This window comes from Thamnophis elegans, chromosome 1 (assembly GCF_009769535.1).
Source record: "Thamnophis elegans isolate rThaEle1 chromosome 1, rThaEle1.pri, whole genome shotgun sequence".
NCBI lineage: Eukaryota > Metazoa > Chordata > Lepidosauria > Squamata > Colubridae > Thamnophis > Thamnophis elegans.
In genome coordinates, this window is record NC_045541.1 from 146413048 (window position 1) to 146435069 (window position 22022).

Consider the following 22022-nt stretch of genomic DNA (forward strand, 5'->3'; position numbering starts at 1 on the left):
TTTTAAAAAAAAGTCAGCTGATGGTTTGGAGAAGGTCAAAAGAAGGAAATGCAATATATTTACCTCTTCAAACACCCATTTCTCCCTGATTGTATTTGTAAGACAGACTGAACAAAAGACATTTTTTTCTTCTTCTACTCATTCATGACTGATTCTTGGAGACTACATGGACAGGTTAGAGTTTTTAGAGGATATTTGCCATTGCCTCCTTTCTAGGGCTGAGAGAAAGTGACCAGCCCAAGGCCACCGGGGTGGCTTTGTGCCAAAGGCAGTACTAGATGTCCTGTTCTCCCACCGAGTAATCCATTTTAGTCAAATATATTTTCCAGACCCAGCCCCTGGTACATATGCATAATGTGAACTCAGTTAATCATATTGAGTAAACTGGTGTTCAATTAACCAGAGGTAATGATTACAACTTCTGGAGTACCTTTCATATATTCCTAGAATTTCTCACTGGTTTATATGACTGGACTAGGAAGGAGGTTCCGAGAGCCGAGGTGGCGCAGTGGTTAAATGCAGCACTGCAGGCTACTTCAGCTGACTGCAGTTCTGCAGTTCGGCTGTTCAAATCTCACCGGCTCAGGGTTGACTCAGCCTTCCATCCTTCCGAGATGGGTAAAATGAGGACCTGGATTGTTGGGGGCAATATGCTGACTCTGTAAACCGCTTAGAGAGGGCTGAAAGTCCTATGAAGCGGTATATAAATCTAACTGCTATTGCTATTGCTATTGCTAGGTTTATCTGTACTCATAAGTAGCTTCACAGAGAGACTTCTGGTACACTTGTTTGGGGACGTGGAAATGTTCCATTATGGAAAATTGTGACCCTCGAATGGGCTGTATTAATGATTGGATTGTACTTAAAAATTTTTTTTGAATAGTTAACTTCAAGATCAAAATAGTCTGTTCAAAATCAATTCTATTTCTGAACACTGGAATAGCCCTTTTTGAGGGAAATGCCCAATGATTAAATATTAGGCTCATAGCAACATCCATTATCCCCTGTTTATCTCCTGGGATTTATTTGTTGCCTCAAAGTTGTATCTGATATCTGACTTTGGATATTGGGTGACAGCTAGTTAAGAAATAAGTTCTCTCACTCAAATAAAATATTAGTTTATGTGGCTAAGGGAGGGATAGTCAGCCCATCTCTACTTCTAAAAATATTGGCATCTCATTAGCTTTGATCCCTGGATGGAAATAGCTGAAGTTGCTAGCAATTGTTGTTTTCTTTTTTTTCCAAAATCTCTGCAGTAATTGGAACAAGCCAAAGAATATTTGACTTGTGGTGCAGTGGACGGGGAACACCAGGGAACATAATTCAGAGCAGCAGAAATGAAGTCATCCTCCCTATTGGGAGATCCTTTTTTGCTTTGGCAAGTAGATGAGATGATATTGCTGTGCATGGCAGATGAGCATTAAGAGAGCCAAAGAATGAGAATAATTATGAAACTTAGTCAAGGTTTTCTTTTTCCCCTCCTTTTTTGGATGGAATTATTATTTCATGTTAGCAGTTTCAACAGTAACACAATTTGTGAGATTGCTTGTAGTCTTAATTTAAACTCTAGCAGCTGAGGTCTTTTCAAAATCACAGTTGAACCTGCCCAATAGAATTATGCTTCATTGAGATGGGGTGAAATCATCATTACCTACTATGAAGGAATAGTTGGTAAAACTGACAGAATTTGCTGAGATGGACAACTGACTTCTTTGATTAGAGAAAGGACAATATCTCACATTTACTTGTGACTGGAAACTACTTATAAACTTTTTGCATAAAAATGGAAAAAATGAACTTGTGATTTATGGTTTTGATAATTACACAGGGCAATTATAGAAAGGAGAGAGTTATGGTGCGACTTTAGAGAATGAGGTTAAAATATAATTGTATTTAATTACTGTGAAGAATTATTGGACATTTGTATCTATACTTTAGACCAGTGGTTCCCAAAGTGGGCAGTACCAACCCTTGGGGGGCGGTGGGGTGACTTAGGGGGCGCTAAGAGGCAAGGGGGCGCTAAGAGGCAAGGGGGGCAACAGGGGGGATGGTAAGGGGACATTCTCCCAGTGGCGTCTCAGGCAACTTTCCGTGCAAGGAAGCTGGGCTTTGCCTTGAAACTTGCTGTTCTAGCAATCTGAAGGGGACACTCTCCCAGGAGCATCTCAGGCACCTTTCTCTCTTGCTGCACAAGGAACTGAAGCCAAATTTGTTTATTTAATCTCCCGCTCCAGCCTCCCCCGCCCTACTACATTAAGATCCCTGCGCTTCCCATTTCTGCTGGAGGCATGCAGGCCATGTGAGTGAGCAGGCGCGCGAAGACCCTGGAAGATCTGAGGGGAGCCGGGAGGTGCCAAACTGCACCCAGCCGTCCTCACTCCCTCGCGGCTAAGGGTGGGAGCACCTGAGATGCTGCTGGGAGATTGTCCCCTTCGGGTTGCTGGGACAGCAAATTTCAAGGAAAAACACAGCTGTTGGAATTGGTGCACCTGCAACTTAATGCTCTCCAAGAAGCCTGCATTAACGAGAGCAGCAGAAGAGCAGCAGCGGGTACCACTGCCACTCCTGGTGTCCAGCATCCTCCTCAGGAGCCTCGAGTTGTGGCCATTTGCATGTCTCTCCCAAGCTTCTCTCAGACCTGATGAAATGTCAGGCACCCCACTGGCAGATCCTCTGGGTGAAAGGTGAGTGAAGGGTGCATTGAAGGGAGAGGCTGGCCGTCCCCGAAGCCAGCTCTTGAGGAAGGAGGCAGAAATGAGGCCCGGGGCTCGCTTCCCTTCATCCTTCCTCCAAGAACTGCAGGTGGCAGGGAAAATGAGGCTTTTTTGCCAGCTTCCCAGCTGGCAAAACATAACTGGAAGATATGTGTGTGTGAGAGAGAGAGTGAGGGTGAGGGTGAGAGGGAAAGAAAGAAAGAGTAAGAGTAAGAGAGAATAAAAGGAAGAAAGAGGGAGAGAGAGAGAAAAGAGAGAAAGAGAGAAAGAAAAAGAAAGAGAAAGAAGGAAAGAGAAAGTAAGTGAGGGAGACAGAGACAAGAAAGAAAGAAAGAAAGAAAGAAAGAAAGAAAGAAAGAAAGAAAGAAGGAAGGAAGGAAGGAAGAGAAAGGAAGAAAAGAAAAAATAGGGAGAGACACACAAGAAAGAAAGAATGGACGGAAGGAAGAAAAAGAAAGGAAAGAAATAAAGAAGGAAAGAGAACTTATGATCACAATTGAGCCTGAAATTTTGGTTGCTAAGCAAGAGTATTGTTAAATGAGTTTTACCACATTTTACAAGTTGGCCACTCCTACCCGGTTACGACTGCTAAGCCATGCCCACAAAATAGGCCACACGTACAGAATAGGTTCTAAAAATTTTTGAAACCCACCACTGGTATATGTGTATGTTTGTGAGGGAGAGAAAAAATAATTAAGGTCCTTGATCTAAAGATGAAAAACTTTAGATAAAAGACAAAACTGTTTATTATCCATTTTTGGTTTCTTACAGGAACATCTTTTTATGTAAGTTTGTGTTATCTTAATGATATCTGTTGCAGTTTTGTGCTTTGTGATAATACCTTACTGAGATTACTTCTTTCAATATCTACACAGGAATTATCATCTACTAAGAACAGTGAAATAGTTACTAAATTTTACTGAGTTTACTAAGTTACTAGTTACTAAGGTTCTTGATAAATGACTATCAGACTTTGAAAACCTGGTATCACTGGATCATGTTCAACAATTTTGTTGAATTAACATTAACTAAAAAGGTTTTTAAATTGGATTTTGAATAAATGTGCAATTAATAGTTAATTTTGAATTTTACTGTTACTATCTTCCTTCTGTCGTGCAAATCGCCCAGTCACATGACCCCCCCAGCCATGCCCACCAAGCCACAGAAACGGTAGTAAAAAAATTGAATTCCACCACTGGGGGAGGCACTGAGGATCAGTTTGTAGCACCAAGGGGGCAGTGGACTGAAAAAGTTTGGGAGCCACTGCTTTAGACCTTTGTATCTTTCTTTCTAACTTTCTCATTTTTTCCTAATCTTTTTTCTTATTGCACTTTTTCTTTTATTTCCCTCTTTCCTTTCATTTATTTTAGTTAGTATTAATTCTTAATATTACTGATAAAACTTTCATGACAATGATATATAAAAAAGGAGTATTGGCCATAATAGCTCCTAGTTCTCTTTTAGAGACATATAATTAGTTGAGCAACACCACATCTAATTTAGATGGGTTAAATGAACTTTTGGCCCATATTCTGATCTAACAACCCAATAAATTTATAGGAGACTCTAAATGTTTCAATGCATACTTATTTGCATCTTATACTCATTTGCAGAACTGCTCATCACTATATTTTCTTATTTATTCATTGATACTTTCATTTAAAAATGACTTTTTGGTATTTTGATCTGAATATATTAAAAGAAAGAAAAAGCAAAGAAAAACAGTTACATTCTGACTTACATTAATAATAGTTTGCAACAAAAAGAAAGGTAGAAATTTTGATTCAATAGATCTTTTGTGGAAGCTAGAAACGACCTACATTTTAATGTACATTAAATTAGAGTCTAGAATGGCCTTCACTGTTTAGCATCAAAAGCAGAATTGTTATAACACCCCCCCCCCCAAAAAAAAAAACCACCCCTCATTCTGAACAGTTACTTTTAAGCTCTCAAATGTCTGGAATTTGTCATGTACATGCATTCTTTTTCAGGACTAGGGACAGCTCCATGCAGAATAACCCACACCAAATAACTATCTTAGTACATAATGTTTGAACTCAATACCCAACGTTCATAAGGAAATATTAGAAATGAACAAATGGAATTGTATTGGAAACAATTATTTTCAGTACAGTATTCAGTTTGCAAATTTATGGATCCAACCTACATTTAACTTTCAGGAATATCTCAATGCCCAATCAGCTGAAGCAACCCGTTGGTCAGTTCTTTGAAATTATACTACCATCTATCTCCTAAAGAGATTTAACAAGAAATCACTAATGGGTTGTCCTTATTCTGGAAATAAGTTGCTATTTTGATGACCTTTATAAAGAAAAAAATCAGAACATTTGTATTATGTTTGGATATCATGATTCACTTACCACTTATTAAATGCTGCCAAGTACAAAGAACAAACTGCTGTCATTAAATTGCGTTCCAGATTCATGGATTTGAAATGAATAAAATCATCATGAATGGAATTTATTGTAAAATAATTTGCTACATTACATTCAGCAGGCTATTTCACTCACTAGATCCACTTTCATTCATGAAGGCTAAGGGTCAGATTATTCTTGAGAGCAGCACAACGAGAGGAATGTTCATATGTAAATCAGATGTGGTATTCAGCTGGTTCTTTCTGTTTTGGACGAACCGATAATGGCGGCTGCGGGAGGATCCACCCAACTGCCCCAACATAATGCATGAGTATTGTGCATGCACAGAAGGCAGTGCACATGTGCAGATGCAGTGCATGCGCACACACTCACATTTGCGAACCGGTAGAGAAGGTAAGTGAATCTCACTGCTGACATAATTTAATTCACCATAGAATAACAGTTGGAAGGGACCTTGGAGGTCTTCTAGTCCAACCCCCTGCTTAGGCAGGAAACCCTACACCACCAATTATTACCTTCTTTCTCATTCTGGAAGTAAAGAAAAGGATTTATACAGCGGAGGAAAAAACAATTGGGTGGGGATAGATATGAAAATACTTTGCATGTATCTGAAGTTTCACAGAAAGTCAAGACATGACCTCTCTCATATCAGAGTTCAGAATACGATATACCGTAACAATCTTAAATTAAAGGAAAATGGATTTGGACTGAATGTCACAAAAAAACAATTCAACAGAAAAACTACTTGTGGGATTGGGTGGTAACACCCCTTGTTTGGTGGTGTTCAAACAAAGGTTGAGGCTGCTGGATTCTTTCACTGATAAGAGGTATGAACTTGATGGCCCAAATGACCCAATTCCATTGTATGATTCTACGTTTATTCCCAAGTCATCAGTCTTGGGATTTTTGCAGGATTGGTCATTTTTTAATGAAATAACCCTGTGCTATAATTCCAAGGGCACTTATGCTACATAAATATTTTATAGAAGGAATACACCCTACATATGGAGCTGGCATACAGAGACAACAAAGTATTTCACTGGCTATTTATCATCCCCTGAATTTCATGCAATACCAATGCTGTGACAGAGCACAGATGTCAAAACTCTGAAAGGTGAGCTAACAATGACCTCACTGTCCAAGAAAATGAGGTTATTGATGCAAACCAATATCATATTACATTGTGTGCTTTCTCTTAGGGCCAGGTAGAAATGCAATGGAAACAGTAGTTTCTACTCTCCCTCCCCTGCCATCTCCTCTGCCCTAAATGAGAAGGTATAATTGTTTCCAAGAGACTCTAATCTTCTGATTTCCACTGACCACCTGGGAAGACAATAGGCTGATAGATCTAGATGTGCTAATAGATACCTCTTAATTGTTTTACAACAACAGTGAAGCAAGTTCTTGCCTGGAGGTACCCCCAAGATTTTTGCATGACCACAATTCCATTCTGATCTCACTCTACCTTTAAATTTGTGGATGCCAAAACAGGATCATAATTTTTTTAAAAAAAATATTTAAAATTTGAGGCACAGCAAGTGGCAGTGGCTAAGACTCTGAGCTTGTCAATCAGAAAGGTTGGCAGTTCAGCTGTTCGAATCCCCAGCACCACACAATGGAGTGAGCTCCAGTTGCTTGTCCCAGCTTCTGCCAACCTAGCAGTTAGAAAGCATGTAAAAATGCAAGTAGAAAAATATGAACCTTTGGTGGGAAGGTAACAACATTCCATGAGCCTTCGGTGTTTAGTCATGCCAGCCACATGACCACAGAGATGACTTTGGACAGCCCTGGCTCTTCGGCTTTGAAACAGAGATGAGCACTGCCCCCTAGAGTAGGGAACGATTAGAATGTATGTGCGAGGGAATCTTTACCTTTATGTATTTTTTTATCACTACTATATAAAGACACATAAAAAGTAACCTTGAATGTGGTGGGAATGTTAATTTTTTTAAGGTATTAAAACAAGCAATAAAAACCCTTGGCCAAATTTCAGACTTGGGTGTTGTCTGGAAACTGCCAACTTCTGCTTCTGCTTCAAATAAGCATTATTGCAGGGTCTTTAGCTTTTATAAAAGGAACAGTAGATAAAAACAATCCTAACACAATAAGACATCAAAGTAATTCTGAACTGATGGAAAAGATAGAACACACCAGCCAAAGAGTAAGGATCGTTTGAAATGTGTAGGTGACCCTGCCCTCCTACCTGGTGTTGCATTATACCCCAGTGAGAAAATGATCAGATGTTCACTGTGCCTGTCCACAATTCTATGAAATTCCTGCTGATGATGAACAATGTCCCTACTTTCCTTTCTTGTATGGGGTTTTTTTCCCCATCTCTAAACCACATTTAGACCAGACTAGCCTTGAAATCTTCAAAGACTTCTTCAGGAAGAGAACTGCGTTTTATGAAGCAGGAAATATGATTAATCTATAGCAATAGCAGCAGCAGTAGCCTAAATATTTAAAGCTTTTAAAGCATAAAATCTTTGTTAAAAGGCCAGGGAGAGCTAAAGGAATTTCCAGTGATGTGTTAAAGACTAAGTGAGCCACTTGGCAGAAGACATTTTCAATTTGGGGAAATGCCTGAAAATAATTGCTGTCATGGTAGATGCAAATCTTTCATGTATAAATATGGCTACTGCAGCATTAGATGGTATCAAAAAACAAAAGGTTGATAATTTAGAAAAATGCTGTAGGTATTAATGAGCATTAGATATTCATCGTGATATCTGCTGCACTTGATCTTTGTTAGTTGATTATCACGTACAGTACATAGATAGGGAATGAAGAAAAAGCAATTCATAAATAATACATCTTGTTGCCCAGAGGAAATCAGCAATAAATAGGACTGTTCCAAGACATTTGTTGCCTGAATGCCTTGGCCATTTTCCTACATTAGAGGAATCCCAATATGGATCAGCCTGTGGCAGTTCAAATAAACATGGCAAGCCAGCTGGGATGGAATACAGTGAGGGGGGGGGTGTCCCAGAAGGGAGGGGGTGCATTCCAGAGGAGTAAGGGGCCATTTAAGTGTGAGAGAAAGAGGTTAAAGACAGCCCCTTCCTAACAGTTCATAGAGTATAATGCAAATGCAGATAATAGAATTCTGCCTGGCAAGATTTTGTCTATAGGTTTAAAGTAATAAAAAACTCAGCATGGAAGAATTGCTATATGCCATACCTGGTTTTGGGCCTGACACCAGCTTAAGGGAATTGCCCCATGTAATTCATACCCAGCTCTGATCTGAAATGGTATGTGAGAAGAAACTTGGGGCAAAGAGATACTGTTTAGGGAATGGTTAGATAAGAGAGAGACAGTCTGCTGCAGGATAGTGGACAGGAAAAGAAGCTTAGAAGGGACTTTCCTAGTTTCTCAGGCTGTAAATGAGATAGCAGGAGATGTGTATGTTCAGATTTGTAAGATTCTATTTATATAGCCTTACAATAAAATAGAAGCATCTCATTTGGTCATGTTTCCTGTCTGGTCTACCTGGGAAGGCTGACATATCCCTCCCATTAATAGCTCCTGTTTCATTCTGGGTAATTGCCTGGCCTTATTCTTTATCTTACCTGCAAAAATGGAAAATAGTTAGAGATATTTGCCAGCCTTCTGTTCAAATTACATTAATCCGATTTACAGCGCTTTTCAATGGAAGGAAATGAAGAGTGTTTATATCTTGGCCATGCTCTCCTCCTCTTGCAATAGTTCACCATCAGATATCCCTGGAGCTTATATTATGAAAAAATAATAATTAGGTCACCTTCTGCTTCTAGGCAGAATGTGTCAATTTCCATTGCTTCCAGTGGCAACGGAATGCCCAGACCCTTGATCGGTGAGATAAAAGGAGGGAGAGAAAAGAGAAGAATGCATGGAAATTATTTTGAAGGTAACAAGAGTACTAAGATGTTTTCATATCTTGGCCTGAACAACAGTGCACAGACCTTTTCACAGGCGACTTTAGGCAGAAAATATTTTTAAAACCACATTGAATAAGAAAACACACATGAATGATCCTAAATCCGAGATGGCGAATCTATGGCACGTGTGCCACAAGTGGTACGCAGAGCTCTCTCTACAGGCACGCCAGCGGTTGCCCCAGCACATCTCCACTGTGTGTGCGCCTCCTGCCAGCCAGCTGGTCTTTGGGTCTCTGCTGCGCATGCACAGAGGGGGCAGGGCACATGTGGGGATGTGTGTGCGCATGCAGGGGGCTCTCGCATTGCATTTTGGGGCCTCGTGCAGCACTCCCGTGCCCCATTTTGACTATACTGTCCTAAACTAATAGCTTTATTTCTATTAATGAAACCCAGGGAAGACATTTTGGTAAATTCTCAATTATACACAACTCTCCTCCCTTTATGAAGCATAAAAAAACAAGATTATTGTCTTAAGAGTCTCAAGAAAGGGAAAGAAGAAGACGAGACCCATTTCAGAATGTTCCAGGATCAAGAAAGGATGCAGGGTAACTAAACAACCAGGGTTTTCTATAAGGCTAAACCACCAGATTAGATGAGTTTACTGATTGTTCCTCTGGCTATACTTTTTTAATACACTGAATCCAACTACTTTTCTCTAAAATTTACAGTCCTCCATTTTTTATTTTGCTGTGGTATGTTTTTTGAAACAAATATTTCTCTTCTTATTAGCATTTGGGATTGTTTTAATCTTGTAGCTTTCTGCAGACAGCCAATGTAAATTGTTTACTAGCTGCTGGGCTTAAACTGCCTTTGACTTTTCATCTTTTAATTAATTGAAGTGACATTTTCCTCTTTTTGACCCTAGGCTTAAATTTCTGGTTGAGAGGTGGAAAAGGTTGTGGCAGGAGCAATACCAGTGGCCAGAATTCAGCAAACATCTCAGAATATGACCCTGAAATCGCCCAGTATAGAAAAAGTAAACAGGAATAGACATTTCTGCATTCCTATATTCCTGTATATATATTTCAGATACATATACATTGGAATATAAATATGAATACATGGATGAAAATCTTGCATGATGCCTAGCTTCCTCCTTTTGTCAAATTGGGTTTAGCAACTCCAGAGGAATCAATCTTGGAGATCTCCCTGACCATAAATGTGTATATTTGTATACATGCAGGTGTTTATGTCTGTCTGTCTGTCTGAAGCCCAGTTCAAAAACAAGGGCAAGGGCAGGATAAAAAAATTGATATAGGTTGAATAAATACTGATTAAAATTAATTGCTTATAAAATAAATGACCCCACATATGAATCTCTTTTTACATAAATAAAGTAATATTTCTCTTCCATAGAAATCAGTTTGCCATATAGAAATATATAAGTTTGCACACAGCCTGTAGTCCAGCAGAAACTATGGAAAAGGAGGAAAAATACATAAGATGGGAATGAGGGAAAGAAAAAGGTGCAAAGAGAAACTGGATGAAGATGCAGAAATGGGCTAATTTAGCAGGAAAAGAATAAAGAAAGATACGGTAAGTCCTGATTAGGTTTTCAAAAAGGGTTAACATTCAGCCATCAAAGCAGTCCCTCTATATCAGTGGTAGTCAACCTGGTCCCTACCACCCACTTGTGGGCGTTCCAGCTTTCATGATGGGCGGTACGGGGTTTTGTCCGATATTGAGGCACTTTCCTTTTTAAAATTTAATTGACTTCCCTACTTTATAAATCACCATTACTGTGGAACTGGTGGGCCGTTAGAAAATTTTACTACTAACAGAGATACAAAAGTGGGAGGTAGGTATAAAAAGGTTGACTACCCCTGTTCTATATAAATGGCTGATCTTCAAACGCTTCCATGTTTTTCACCAGCCATTTTTATTTCACACCATATCTACTTGCCTCATCAAATTTGGGATGACTATACACCTCCCTACTCCCTAATTATATATGGCAATAAATGTTTGCCATATTTACTGGCCAAGTATTCTTCAACATTTTCATAATTAATGACTTTGATGAAGAAATGGAAGAAATGCTTATCAAATCTACAGATGGTGCAGAACTGGGCAAAGAGTTAATATTCTAAAAGGCAGAAATAAAGTTTAAACTAATCTTGAGAGTTTAGGACGTGGTTTGAAAAATAACACAATGAAATTAATAGAGACAAATTCAAAGTTAATCACTTAGGGGGAAAATCAATTTGAGAGATACAGCAGGGGATGCCAGACTAAGTATATGAGAAAAATATATTGTAATTGAAGTGAATATGTATCACTAGCAAGACATTGTTGCTGAAAAGGCAAATGTAATTTTAGATTGAATAAATTATCTAACTTAGGCTGCAGAAAGCCAGATGACCTATGTGCTAGGAAACTGTTGAAGAGTTCTATATTTCTTTGCTGTCAATTAATAGTTATCTAGATTTTTACAGCTTAGTTACGATAGGAAAATGAATAAAAGAATACTTTCCATTTTAAGGGGTGAATTTCACTTCATTCTATATTGTTCAATACATGCTTGAATACTGCCTCTAGTAATGGGCTATCAACATTCAGAAAGATTCACAGAAATTAGAACATAGGCTAAGAAGATCAAACATAATAAGCAGGGGATTAGAAACCAGGTTTTATTTAGAAAACTGGCATGATTAGTTTTCAGAAAATATGACAAAATGAGAATACAATGGACATTTAAAGTGAGTGAAGGGATGTCCCCAAAAGAAATTAAGACTCGTTCTCTATGGTACCAGAATGAAGAGGTACAATTATGGTTTTAATTGAGAGGAAGGCTGATTTCAATATAATATTAGAAAAAAAGTTTCAAGGAATAAGAATAATTTGATGGTGAAATTAATTCCAAGGCAGATGGTGAACTTATCTTTATTGAATGCGTTCAAATGTTGGGCGGTTATCTATTGATGCTGCTTTAATTTGAATTCCTGCTTGTGATGGGAGTTGGTTTCATTGGTCTACATGCCCATTTTCAACCTTACGTCACAGGAAACATGGATTCTGACTAGTGTAATTTCTTCAGGATGCCATGAAGACTTTTTTTCATCTGTCCTTGCACATACTGGATATTGCAATTTAGACATTCTGCATGTAAAGTGTATGTCCAGCCATTCCACTTTAGCCACTCTCCTGAGATTGTGCTGAAAAATGATCCACAAGGTTGACTTCGCTCACCTGGTTTGAGATTTCCAATGACCTTTTAGTGGTGTATATATGTATCACTTATAAATCCCAAGGCAAGTGAATGAAGCAGGAAAAAGAGCTTGAAATACCAAGATACTCCTTTAATCAGAGAAAATTTCCTTGTTAAGTTGATTTGGAATCTTTCAAACACTGTGCTAATTTTTATTAACAAGATACCTGATTTTGCTAAAGAGACTTTCTGGTTATATATTTAAGAGAGGTAAAAGAGTAGGCCAGAGGACAATAAATGATTGTTTTGATTATAAAATACAGTAGGATTGCTGCCAATTTAAATGATAACTAAGGGAATCTAAAGTAGACTGAACACTTAGGGAAGACTTGAATTGTCATATTTTAGCCTCGTGAGCTTCTGTAACATGTGTTTCAATTCAAATTTAGTTTGACATGGTACAAGATCTTGGAAGACAGCAGGGGGCGGTGGCTTGGATAACTGGTTTAATGGACAACACTTAGAAAGAGAAGAAGTCTTCTACCTTGACTCTGCGAAGCAAGTTGACTCTGGTTTATTGATGATACCCAATTAGATATCTCTATCAGTGGTGGGTTGCAGGCGATACGCCCAGTATGGGCGTACCGGAGCCAGCCAAGAGCATTGGATACAGTTCCGGTACGGTGTTCCGAAGAGCCAACCCACCCGCCCACACTCCTTACCCGTGCTTTAAAGGCTTCTGCGCTTCTGCGCAGGCGCATAGCATGTACAGTCCTTGTGCGATGCTCTGCGGAGCAGCTGGAGTATTGCGGAGGTGCTGAGAAGCATGCGCATGCTGAGTGTGTGCGCTGCGCACGTCCATGAGGACACCATTGGCTCCGTTCCAACCATACCGATTAGAATGGGATTTGCAACCCACCACTGATCTCTATGCTGATGAAGGGATGTCGCCAAGCTGGTTTTGCAATGTCTGGAAGATGTAGGGCAGTGGTTCCCAAATATGACTTAGGGGGGCGCTAAGAGGCAAGGGGGGTGGCATGGGGGCACTAAGAGGCAAGGGGATGGTGGCAGGCGGGTGCTAAGAGGCAAGAGAGGTGGCAGAGGAGTGCTGGAGGTGGCCCCCTCGAAGAGTGCAATTCTGCCTGGGGCTCTGTTGGCCGCCAGTCAGTGGTGCACTTCCAGCAGTAGTGAAATTCAGCCGGTTCTGACCGGTTCTCCTGAATGGTAGGACAAATTATGGGCAGTTCAGAGAACCAGTAAAATGCACCACTGACAGGCTTCGCCCTTACCTCCCGCCCCTCCCATTCACTCCTTTTCGTACCTAGAGGCACAGATGCTGCTGCTCCTCCTTGGTTTCCTCACTTATCTCAACCACACAGCCCAGCAGATCTCTGCCTGGTGACTCTTTCTTTGCTTCTATTCTACCTACCTCCTCCCACGCCCCAGCCAAGGTATCTATTCTTTTCCCAAGCTATTTCCCTCTGTCTGGACACTCCCTTGCAGAGCTGAGCCTAGCATTCAGTTTAAAATTCAGGACAGGGGAGGGGGGCAACAGAGCAGCCAGGAGGAGGGGAAAAAGTTTTTCTTTTTTTCCTAAACTATTTTCCTCGGTTTGGGCTGTCCCATGCAGAGCTGAGCCAATTTCCGACCTTGTCTGAGCTAGAAGAGAAAGGTGGGATACAAGATGACCTTCAAGTTTGAACCAAATTCAAGCAAGGATGTTTCCATATACACAGTATATCATGTAGCAAGCTAAATATAAGCACAATATAGTTTTAAGAGAGTCTAAATATTTATAAACACTGTAAATTGATGGGTGAAGTTAAAAGTTAAATATCTATTTACATTTTCCAAGCAACTCCTTTTTTTTCTTTTCACTTTTTTTCTTATATTTATAAATAACAATGAAGAGACGAATGTAATATTATGTATTAGTTTCAAAGACTGGAACCTTTCTCATAAAATAACTCAGTGCTTTTTCTAATTTATCACTGCCATATTTAGCATTAACTGTACAAATTAAGCAACCCTGCATTCATTACATTTTAGAAATCACATTTAATACTGATGTATACTATCCACCCTCTTCTTTAAAGATTTAATTTATCTAATTTATCACAGTGTTAACAATTTCTAGTTGTATAAATGCAACTGTATCTAGTTATCATCGGTATTCTATAGTGTATTCTTTACATTTTATAATACAATAAAATAATTAATAATTAAAAGATTACTTGGAAAGCTGTAGCTGGTCCAGAATGTAGTAATGAGATAGTTAAAGGTGTGGCTCTGTACACCTAAGTAAAACCTCTCCTTCAATAGCTGCACTGGCTTGCATTTTAGCAATAGAAATAGCACTTAGACTTATAAACCGCTTCACAGTGCTTTACAACACTCTAAGCGGTTTACATAGTCTGCCTATTTCCCCCAGCAATCTGGGCCCTCATTTTACCCACCTTGGAAAGATGGAAGGCTGAGTCAACCTTGAGCCTGGTGAGATTCGATCTGCCAAACTGCTGGCAGCCGGTGATCAGCAGAACTAGCCTGCAGTACTGCACCCTAACTACTGTGCCACCACAGCTCAATTTCCTTCCCGATTCAATTCAAGGTGATTGCCTATAAAGGCCAGCATGGTAGAGGTTTATTTATGGGATCACCTTTCTCTAAACATTTCTGCTCTTCCCACGAGAGATATACTTGGCCTCTTTATTACACAACTCCATCTAATGAGACCTCAAGAAGATGCAAAGACACCTGCCCTATGGAACGCTATACTCCTTTCACTCCCTAGTAATCTTTGGGGCTTGAAGAGCTGGCTCCATCTCTATGCAGTCCTATTGCCTGAGCCAGTTTTGGTGTTCCTGGCTGTATATTACTGAATTACTCCATGCTAAGCCTTCTTCTATTCTAAAGTATGCCTCCAAAGAGCTGTAGAAGCTTCACAATAAAAATAAGAGGTAAATTTACAGCTTTCAAGAATACTAATGACTATTATGAAGATAAATGGAGAAATCACCTGAAAAAGGTTCAGTTCACAAAAGGGAAAGGCATTCTAGAATTGGTCATTTTAGAATCAACCATAATTCTTATTTCTTTTCACAAAAGCGTAACTATTGAAATTAGAGCTTCACAGTAAGTATAATTCAAGTTTCAAAAAAAAGCCATCAACTAGCTTCACAGTAGAATGGCTAAATTCCAGTAACCATTATATTAAGAGATTCTTGTTCAGTGTTACAAATGTTCTGTCCAACTTGCTTCTGTGCACTCAAAAATCTTATGTGAAGTGAAACATTATCTGCAGGGTTCAGACACAGGATTTGGGGCCAGCAAAAAGTTGCCAACCCAATTCAGAAGTCATTACAGAACCTTTATTAAAAAAACTATTTTGATTGCCATCCTTTAGTTGTAACAATAGTTCGACTATATGGCCATGAAACTGATGGTGCAGGTAAACAAATTGGGCTTATTTTCAAATTTTCTCCTTTATCAAAGCATCAAGAAAATGACTGGCAAGGGAGATAGGGAATGAAAAAAAAAGCAATAGCAGAAAGTTATAAAATAAGCATTAACTTGATAAAATATCACTCTTTAATTACCTGTCCCAGAGGCTAGGTGAAGATTTTGCGAGCCTGCCCTGGAGTATTCTAGGCTGCCATAGGCAGGTAGGCACCCAGGAATTTCGTACCCTGCAGCATGAATAAAGGATAAACCATGGCTAGGAATTCGTCAAAACAACATCTCTGTGATAACCTAACAAAAAATCCTGCAAACAAGCAGCTAATGTATATAAATATATGTCTTGAGCTAGTTAAAATTAGGTCCCTGAAAAATATTCAGTGTATGATGGACACTTCAACAAATCTCTCCAAACAACTACCGCTTCATAGATCAAGAAGCAGACAAGTGGAAAGAAATTCAACTAAGCACAAAACTGCGAACTAATGAATTACCACCTTTTAACTGAAGACTTTCTCACAAAAGTGGATTCTACCATCAATCTAGCTAGTTAATTCTGTTGTCAAACAATGCCTCGAATGTTTTCTCTTATTGTTCATCTGAAACTAGGAGCATTATGCTACAAGTCAAGAGTTCATGAAATGTCCTCTTGCTGCATAGAGTGAGCCCTATTTTCTGTGTTGCTTATTTGTTCTTTGTTGCTATTTTATCAACTTTTAAGGCCACTCACAGTCATTCTGATTTGAGTGACCTTGCAAACTGAATGAATTAAAATGAAATTCAATATATGCTTTGATGTCATGATGCAAGCTTTATTCCTTTTATACCTTTGTATCATTTGGCCTTCTGCAGATGCTCATGGCTAACATTAACTGAACTGCACGTCTATGTCTGCTCACTAGGCCAACCAAGTATTTGTCCTCTTCTATGTGACAGTTCACTCCATTTATCTACATCTGCCTTCCCCCTGCTTTGCACTTTCAGAAAACGTTTGATTAAAATGCCCATAATCGATCATCTTTTCCACTGCAGATGGAAAGCATCAGATTGAAGAAGAGTGGTGTATATCATACAGTACTGAACACCTGATATGGGTTTTTAAATATCAGTGGAGAGATGATGACTAAGCAGATAAGAAACATAATAGTTTGAATCCCCTCTTAAGACATATTGCATGTGAAATTAAAATATATCAATTTGTATAAATAGTTTGTCATTAAGGGAGGTCTTAAGAAGGAGAGGGTTGTCTTAAAATTGCAAGTTGGACATTCTAAAGGTATTATCATTTTTACACCAAGTGTTTATGTTTTTTTCCCCAAGAGATCAAGCAACTTAATTGGATTCTGTGCATCAATAGGTTAATATGGGAAAGGAAATGATATTTGGATTCCTTTTTTCTCCCTTCCTAATTGTAATAATTTGTAAGGAGAGCTTCAAAATAGAGACATGAGTGGATCAAGACCACTGCTCCAAAGAAAGGATGAGGACATCTTAGTTTAAACTGGATCTGGCTCTTATAAATTGGGTATTGGAAATTTATTGGCGTGAACACAACTGGAACTAAACTTGAAGAAGCAAATATACAGATATACAGACCATGATTAACACACAGCTAAAGCAGATTGAGTGCCTGACAAAAGAACGACAGGTAAGCAGGCTAAGCAACAGGAACTGCCACAGAATAAGGCACAGCTGTGCAGCACTAGTTTGCAGTAATTTAAATTTTAACTACCTATTTTGTGCAATTTCTTGTATTTCTGCTAAAATAAGCAGATGGCTTTTTTTTAAAAAAAAAAACAAAGAATATGTAGCACTCATGATGTTCCTTGGTTTGAGGAATGAAATGCCTGCGAGAAAACAACCAAGCTCAGAGAGCATCAAGGACCCCTCAAAAGAATATCTGCACAGCAATAGGAAAATAGTTTCGAGTTTCGAGTTTCATTTTATTTATATGCCGCCCTATTCCCGGCGGGACTCAGGGCGGCGCACAAACCCAAGGAGGGGATGGGAAAAACACAAAAACTACAAAGTACAGGGCATTTAAAAACAACCAACAGCCACACGATTCGAGAGGGGAAGGGAACTCATTGACCCCAGGCCTGCCGACACAGCCAGGTTTTAACGGCTTTTCGGAAGGCCTGGAGAGAGGTGAGGGTCCGAATCTTTGCAGGGAGTTCGTTCCAAAGGGCCGGAGCCGCCACAGAGAAGGCCCTTCCCCAGGTAGTAGCCAGATGACATTGGCTGGTAGACGGAACCCGGAGGAGGCCTGCTCTGTGTGATCTAATGGGTCTTTGGGAGGTAATAGAGCCCAATATTTTTTTTAGTGATTAATATATACTATTTCTTTTTGTTTGACTTTTATATCTTTCTTCATGGTTCTGCAGCCCTTCCCACACCCCCAATATTGTGCATGATGCATAAAACAAATACCTTTCTATTACCACATGCCAGAATAAACCTGTCAGCACTATCTTACAACAGAGGTAAAAACCACTGGTATATTTCCCAGGCACAATAGGGTCTGTATAATTACAAACCACACTACCAATGTTTACTGAAATAAAGTGATATTTCCTCATGTTCATATCTAAGTAAGACTTTGCTATAATGGCCTATAATAGGGTACTGGGTTGGCTTAAGACATTTTATTGCCGGAAGTGAAAATCAAGATGGTATCTTCCCTTAATGCCATTTACATGTTAAACTGAAAGTTAAACCTCCGTAAGATTGTGAGTTTAGCTCCAGCAATGGAAGAAACAGATTAGGTGATTTTGGATAGGTCCTTAAACTCACTGCTGCTGCCATCTTGTAGCATCTGCTGCCCAAGATTCATGTTGTGAAATGGTAGGGTTAGAACTGGCTCCTGCCTTTGGGGGTCAATCAACCTTACTTCCGGCTCTACTGACAAGTAAAGGATTCTACTTTGAGACCAAAATAGAAGGATATTGCATACAGGGAGAGGAAATGCATTACAATGTGAATAAGAATGGGCATGCTTTAATTAATACACAGGTAAGCAGAACTGAAAAAATGTTTTTAAACAGAATATTAGTTAGTTAGTTAGTTTACTTTATTGTCATTGTACCTTGTACAACGAAATTAAATGCCATCTTCAGTGTACATCATACATAAGAAAACTATAAAAATAAAACAAAAACACATATCCTTCACATTCTATACCCGTGATGGTGAACCTATGGCATGCGTGCCACAGGTGGCATGCGGAGTCATTTCTGAGGGCATGTGAGACGTTGCCCTGTCAGCTCCAGCGTGTATGCGCACGCTGATTTTCGCCCTTGATTTTTAGTCATTCCCGAACTTGCGGTTTGCACATTGGGTGGTTTTTTGCCTTCTCCAGGCTTCAGGGGGCTTCCCTGAAGCCTGGGAAGGGTGAAAAATGGCCCAACGGGGCCCAACGGAAGAGGCTTCAGTGAGGCCTGCCTGCATGCAGGGGGGGTTGTGCGTGCATGCGTGCGGTGGAGGGCATTATGGGTGTGGCCACATGCACAACACCCCCCATTCCCCTGCTTTTGGCACACTTTGACAAAAAGTTTAGCAATCACTGTTCTATACAATTGAATTGAAAACTCCTGATACTGCATTAATATTACACTATACCATAGAATTCAATATAGTTACTGCTCGGGGATAGAACCTGTCTTTCAGCCTATTTCTCCTTGTTTTTATTATCCTGTACCATCTGCCAAATGGTAATAGTTCAAAAAAAGGGTGCTTAGGATGAGAAGGATCTTTAAGAATGTTTTGAACTTTCTTAAGGCAGGAGGAGCAATAAAGCTCTTCCAAAGAGGGGAGAGGGCAACCAATGATCCTCTGGGCAATTACGTTGACCCTCTGGAGTGCTGTCCTATCTGCCACTGTGCAATTAGCAAACCATCCACAGGTGAAGTAAGTTAAAATAGTTGGTAGAAGATCACCAGCAATTTTTCATTCAGTTGTGGTTTCCTGAGAAGTCTCAGGTAGTATAATCTCTGCTGGGTCCTTTTGACCAGTGCTGCAATGTGAGTGCCCCAGATCGGGTCCTCTTTTATGGTAACACCCAAAAACTTAAAACTGGCCACTTGCTCCACATGGTCTTTGTTGATAACCAAGGGCTGGAGGTCTATTCTTTCTGTAGTCCACTATAAATGCCTTGGTCTTATTGGTGTTAAGGACCAAGTTATTCTCTCAACATAACGAAAGCAACTGGTCCACCTCATCTCAATAGGCAGACTCACCACCCCCCCTTGCCCCGGAGATGAATCCCAGCACTTGTATGTTTCTTTATGATGACTTGAGTGCCTTTTTAAACAGGTTACACAGGTGCTGTCCGTGATGAACATTTCAAAGCAGGGTCTCCGACCCCCAGGCTGCAGCCCACTATCAGGTCATTCCAGAAGTGGGCCGTGCGAGCAATAGGCCAATGTGCATATTCCTGCAGCTCTACTGTGCGAGTGGTGGGCTGGAACATACATAGCTCTATTCGCATGAGCTGTGGGCTGGCATGCACATGCAGCTTGACTTACACAAGCAGGCGCATGGACGCACCAACCCACCACTTGCACTCCCCCCTCCCAGCCCACCAAGTCATAAAGGTTGGGTACCACTGTTATAAAGGATTATTCTGTAAGTACATGCCCACTCAGTCATTCTATTTTTCATGTTTCTGCACCTTCAAATAATGGACATCATCAGATAACATCTAATAGCCACTAAACAGAGAATTGTGCTATGTGCAATCAAATTAACAACTTCTACCTTGTTTCCCTGAAAATAAGACAGGATCTTATTGTCTTTTGATCCCTGAAATAAGTGCTCGGCCTTATTTTCAGGGAGGTCTTATTATTTTTGAGGTGCAAGAAGTGGTGAGCGTGGTCACCTCAGGACTGCTGCTGTGTTGCAATATTTTTTGGGAGTGTTTATTTTCAGGGGGGGGGGGTTATTTTAGTGCATACGCTCAAAAGCCTGATTGAATTTATTGTCCAGGGAAGTCTTATTTTCAGGGAAACAGGGTATTTTGGGGGTTTCTATTTCTGAACATGGAGACCCAGATAGAGAAAAGTAGGCTGAAGAGACCATGTTTGAACAGCTGGTCTAATTTTTATTTCATACCTAACCCTATTATTTCCCTACCATCTGTAATATATCAAATAGTCTTTGCTATGCTAACAGACCAGCACAAGACATAATGAAATAATACTATTCTTTACATAAAACTTGATTCTCTTTTAAGTTGATTCTTTTATTTCTATGCCACACTATCAGTATACTATAGAATAAAAATCTGCTAGTCCAGAATTAATCCCTGCTTCTTAACTGCATGTCATGCATTCACATTTTGCCATTTTTTTTTTTGCATTTGGGTATATTGAAAGGTTTCAAAATTGTTGCCTGAAGTATTGCAGACAATTAAGATAACCCAAGTTTCGCCCACTGACTTCAATGAGAAAAATTGACTTGATTCTTTGAGGGCACAGGAATTTTTAATTTTGCAATAGAAGTCTATAACTCCTGCAGACTTAAAGACACCTAAATTGGCCCTTATGCTTAACCCACATCTCCTAATACAAAGATAAAAGTTATACAAATCATTGAAAAAATGCTAGCTGTGCCATAAAGGTGAGGGGAATCAAAATAAGCAAGAGGGCTAATGGACCATTATGATTAAACCTTGCCCCTTTTCTATATGCGGGTGACATCAACACATAGACAAAAAGGTTAAGACAGTGTTCCCAGCCGTTCTGGCTTGGGGTGGGGGGGAAGGAATGGTTTTATTTGAGTGGCAGGCATTTGTATACGCAGCTCCATTTACATAAGCAGTGGGTGCGCACGCCTACCGCTCACATTAATTGACCTTCATGGGCAAGCACAAGTGCCCACTGCTTGTGCAAGTGGAGTTGAGCATGCACCATCTACTTCCAAATGGGCCCCACAGCCCGGTAGTGAGCCAGGGTCCGGGGATTGGGGATCCTGGGGTTAGGGTTTGCTTCATAACATGCTGACTACCAACTTGTCAATTTTGGTACATACCCACATGTGATACCACTGTTGAGGATTTTCCTGTGACATACTTGCTTACTTTTGACATAATAAATTAAAAATATGAATCATATCCTGCTGTCAGACTCAATGAATTTTTTTTAAGTCTTCAAAATCTCCAATTAAATGTTTAGCATAATTTTAAGCCCTGGTTTTGATTGATAACTAATATTTTTCCTGTGTTTCCTCTTCATATGCTTTATGACATACATTTCTCCTAAGGCCCAACTGAAGAAATGTTGAGAAATGCATTGAGATGTAATAAATGTGGCAAAACTCAGCGTAGAAAAAAAATGTATAAAAATATCCCCAAAGGGATTTAATAACTTCCTGTCAGAGATAATCAGTGTTCACT

The 22022-nt window shown here is 39.7% G+C and overlaps 1 protein-coding gene across 1 annotated transcript in view; it reads right to left on the reverse strand.

The window, feature by feature from the left end:
• The window catches only part of BEGAIN (brain enriched guanylate kinase associated), a 102761-nt gene extending 86592 nt beyond the window's left edge, over positions 1 to 16169 (reverse strand). The window contains exons 1-2 of the mRNA XM_032213883.1: positions 16126 to 16169; positions 15772 to 15861 (exon numbers count right to left, since the gene is read on the reverse strand). Of these exons, the coding sequence (XP_032069774.1) occupies positions 15772 to 15861; positions 16126 to 16169 (134 nt within the window). The remainder of the gene's footprint in view (positions 1 to 15771; positions 15862 to 16125) is intronic.
• Between the last annotated feature and the right edge of the window lie 5853 nt (positions 16170 to 22022).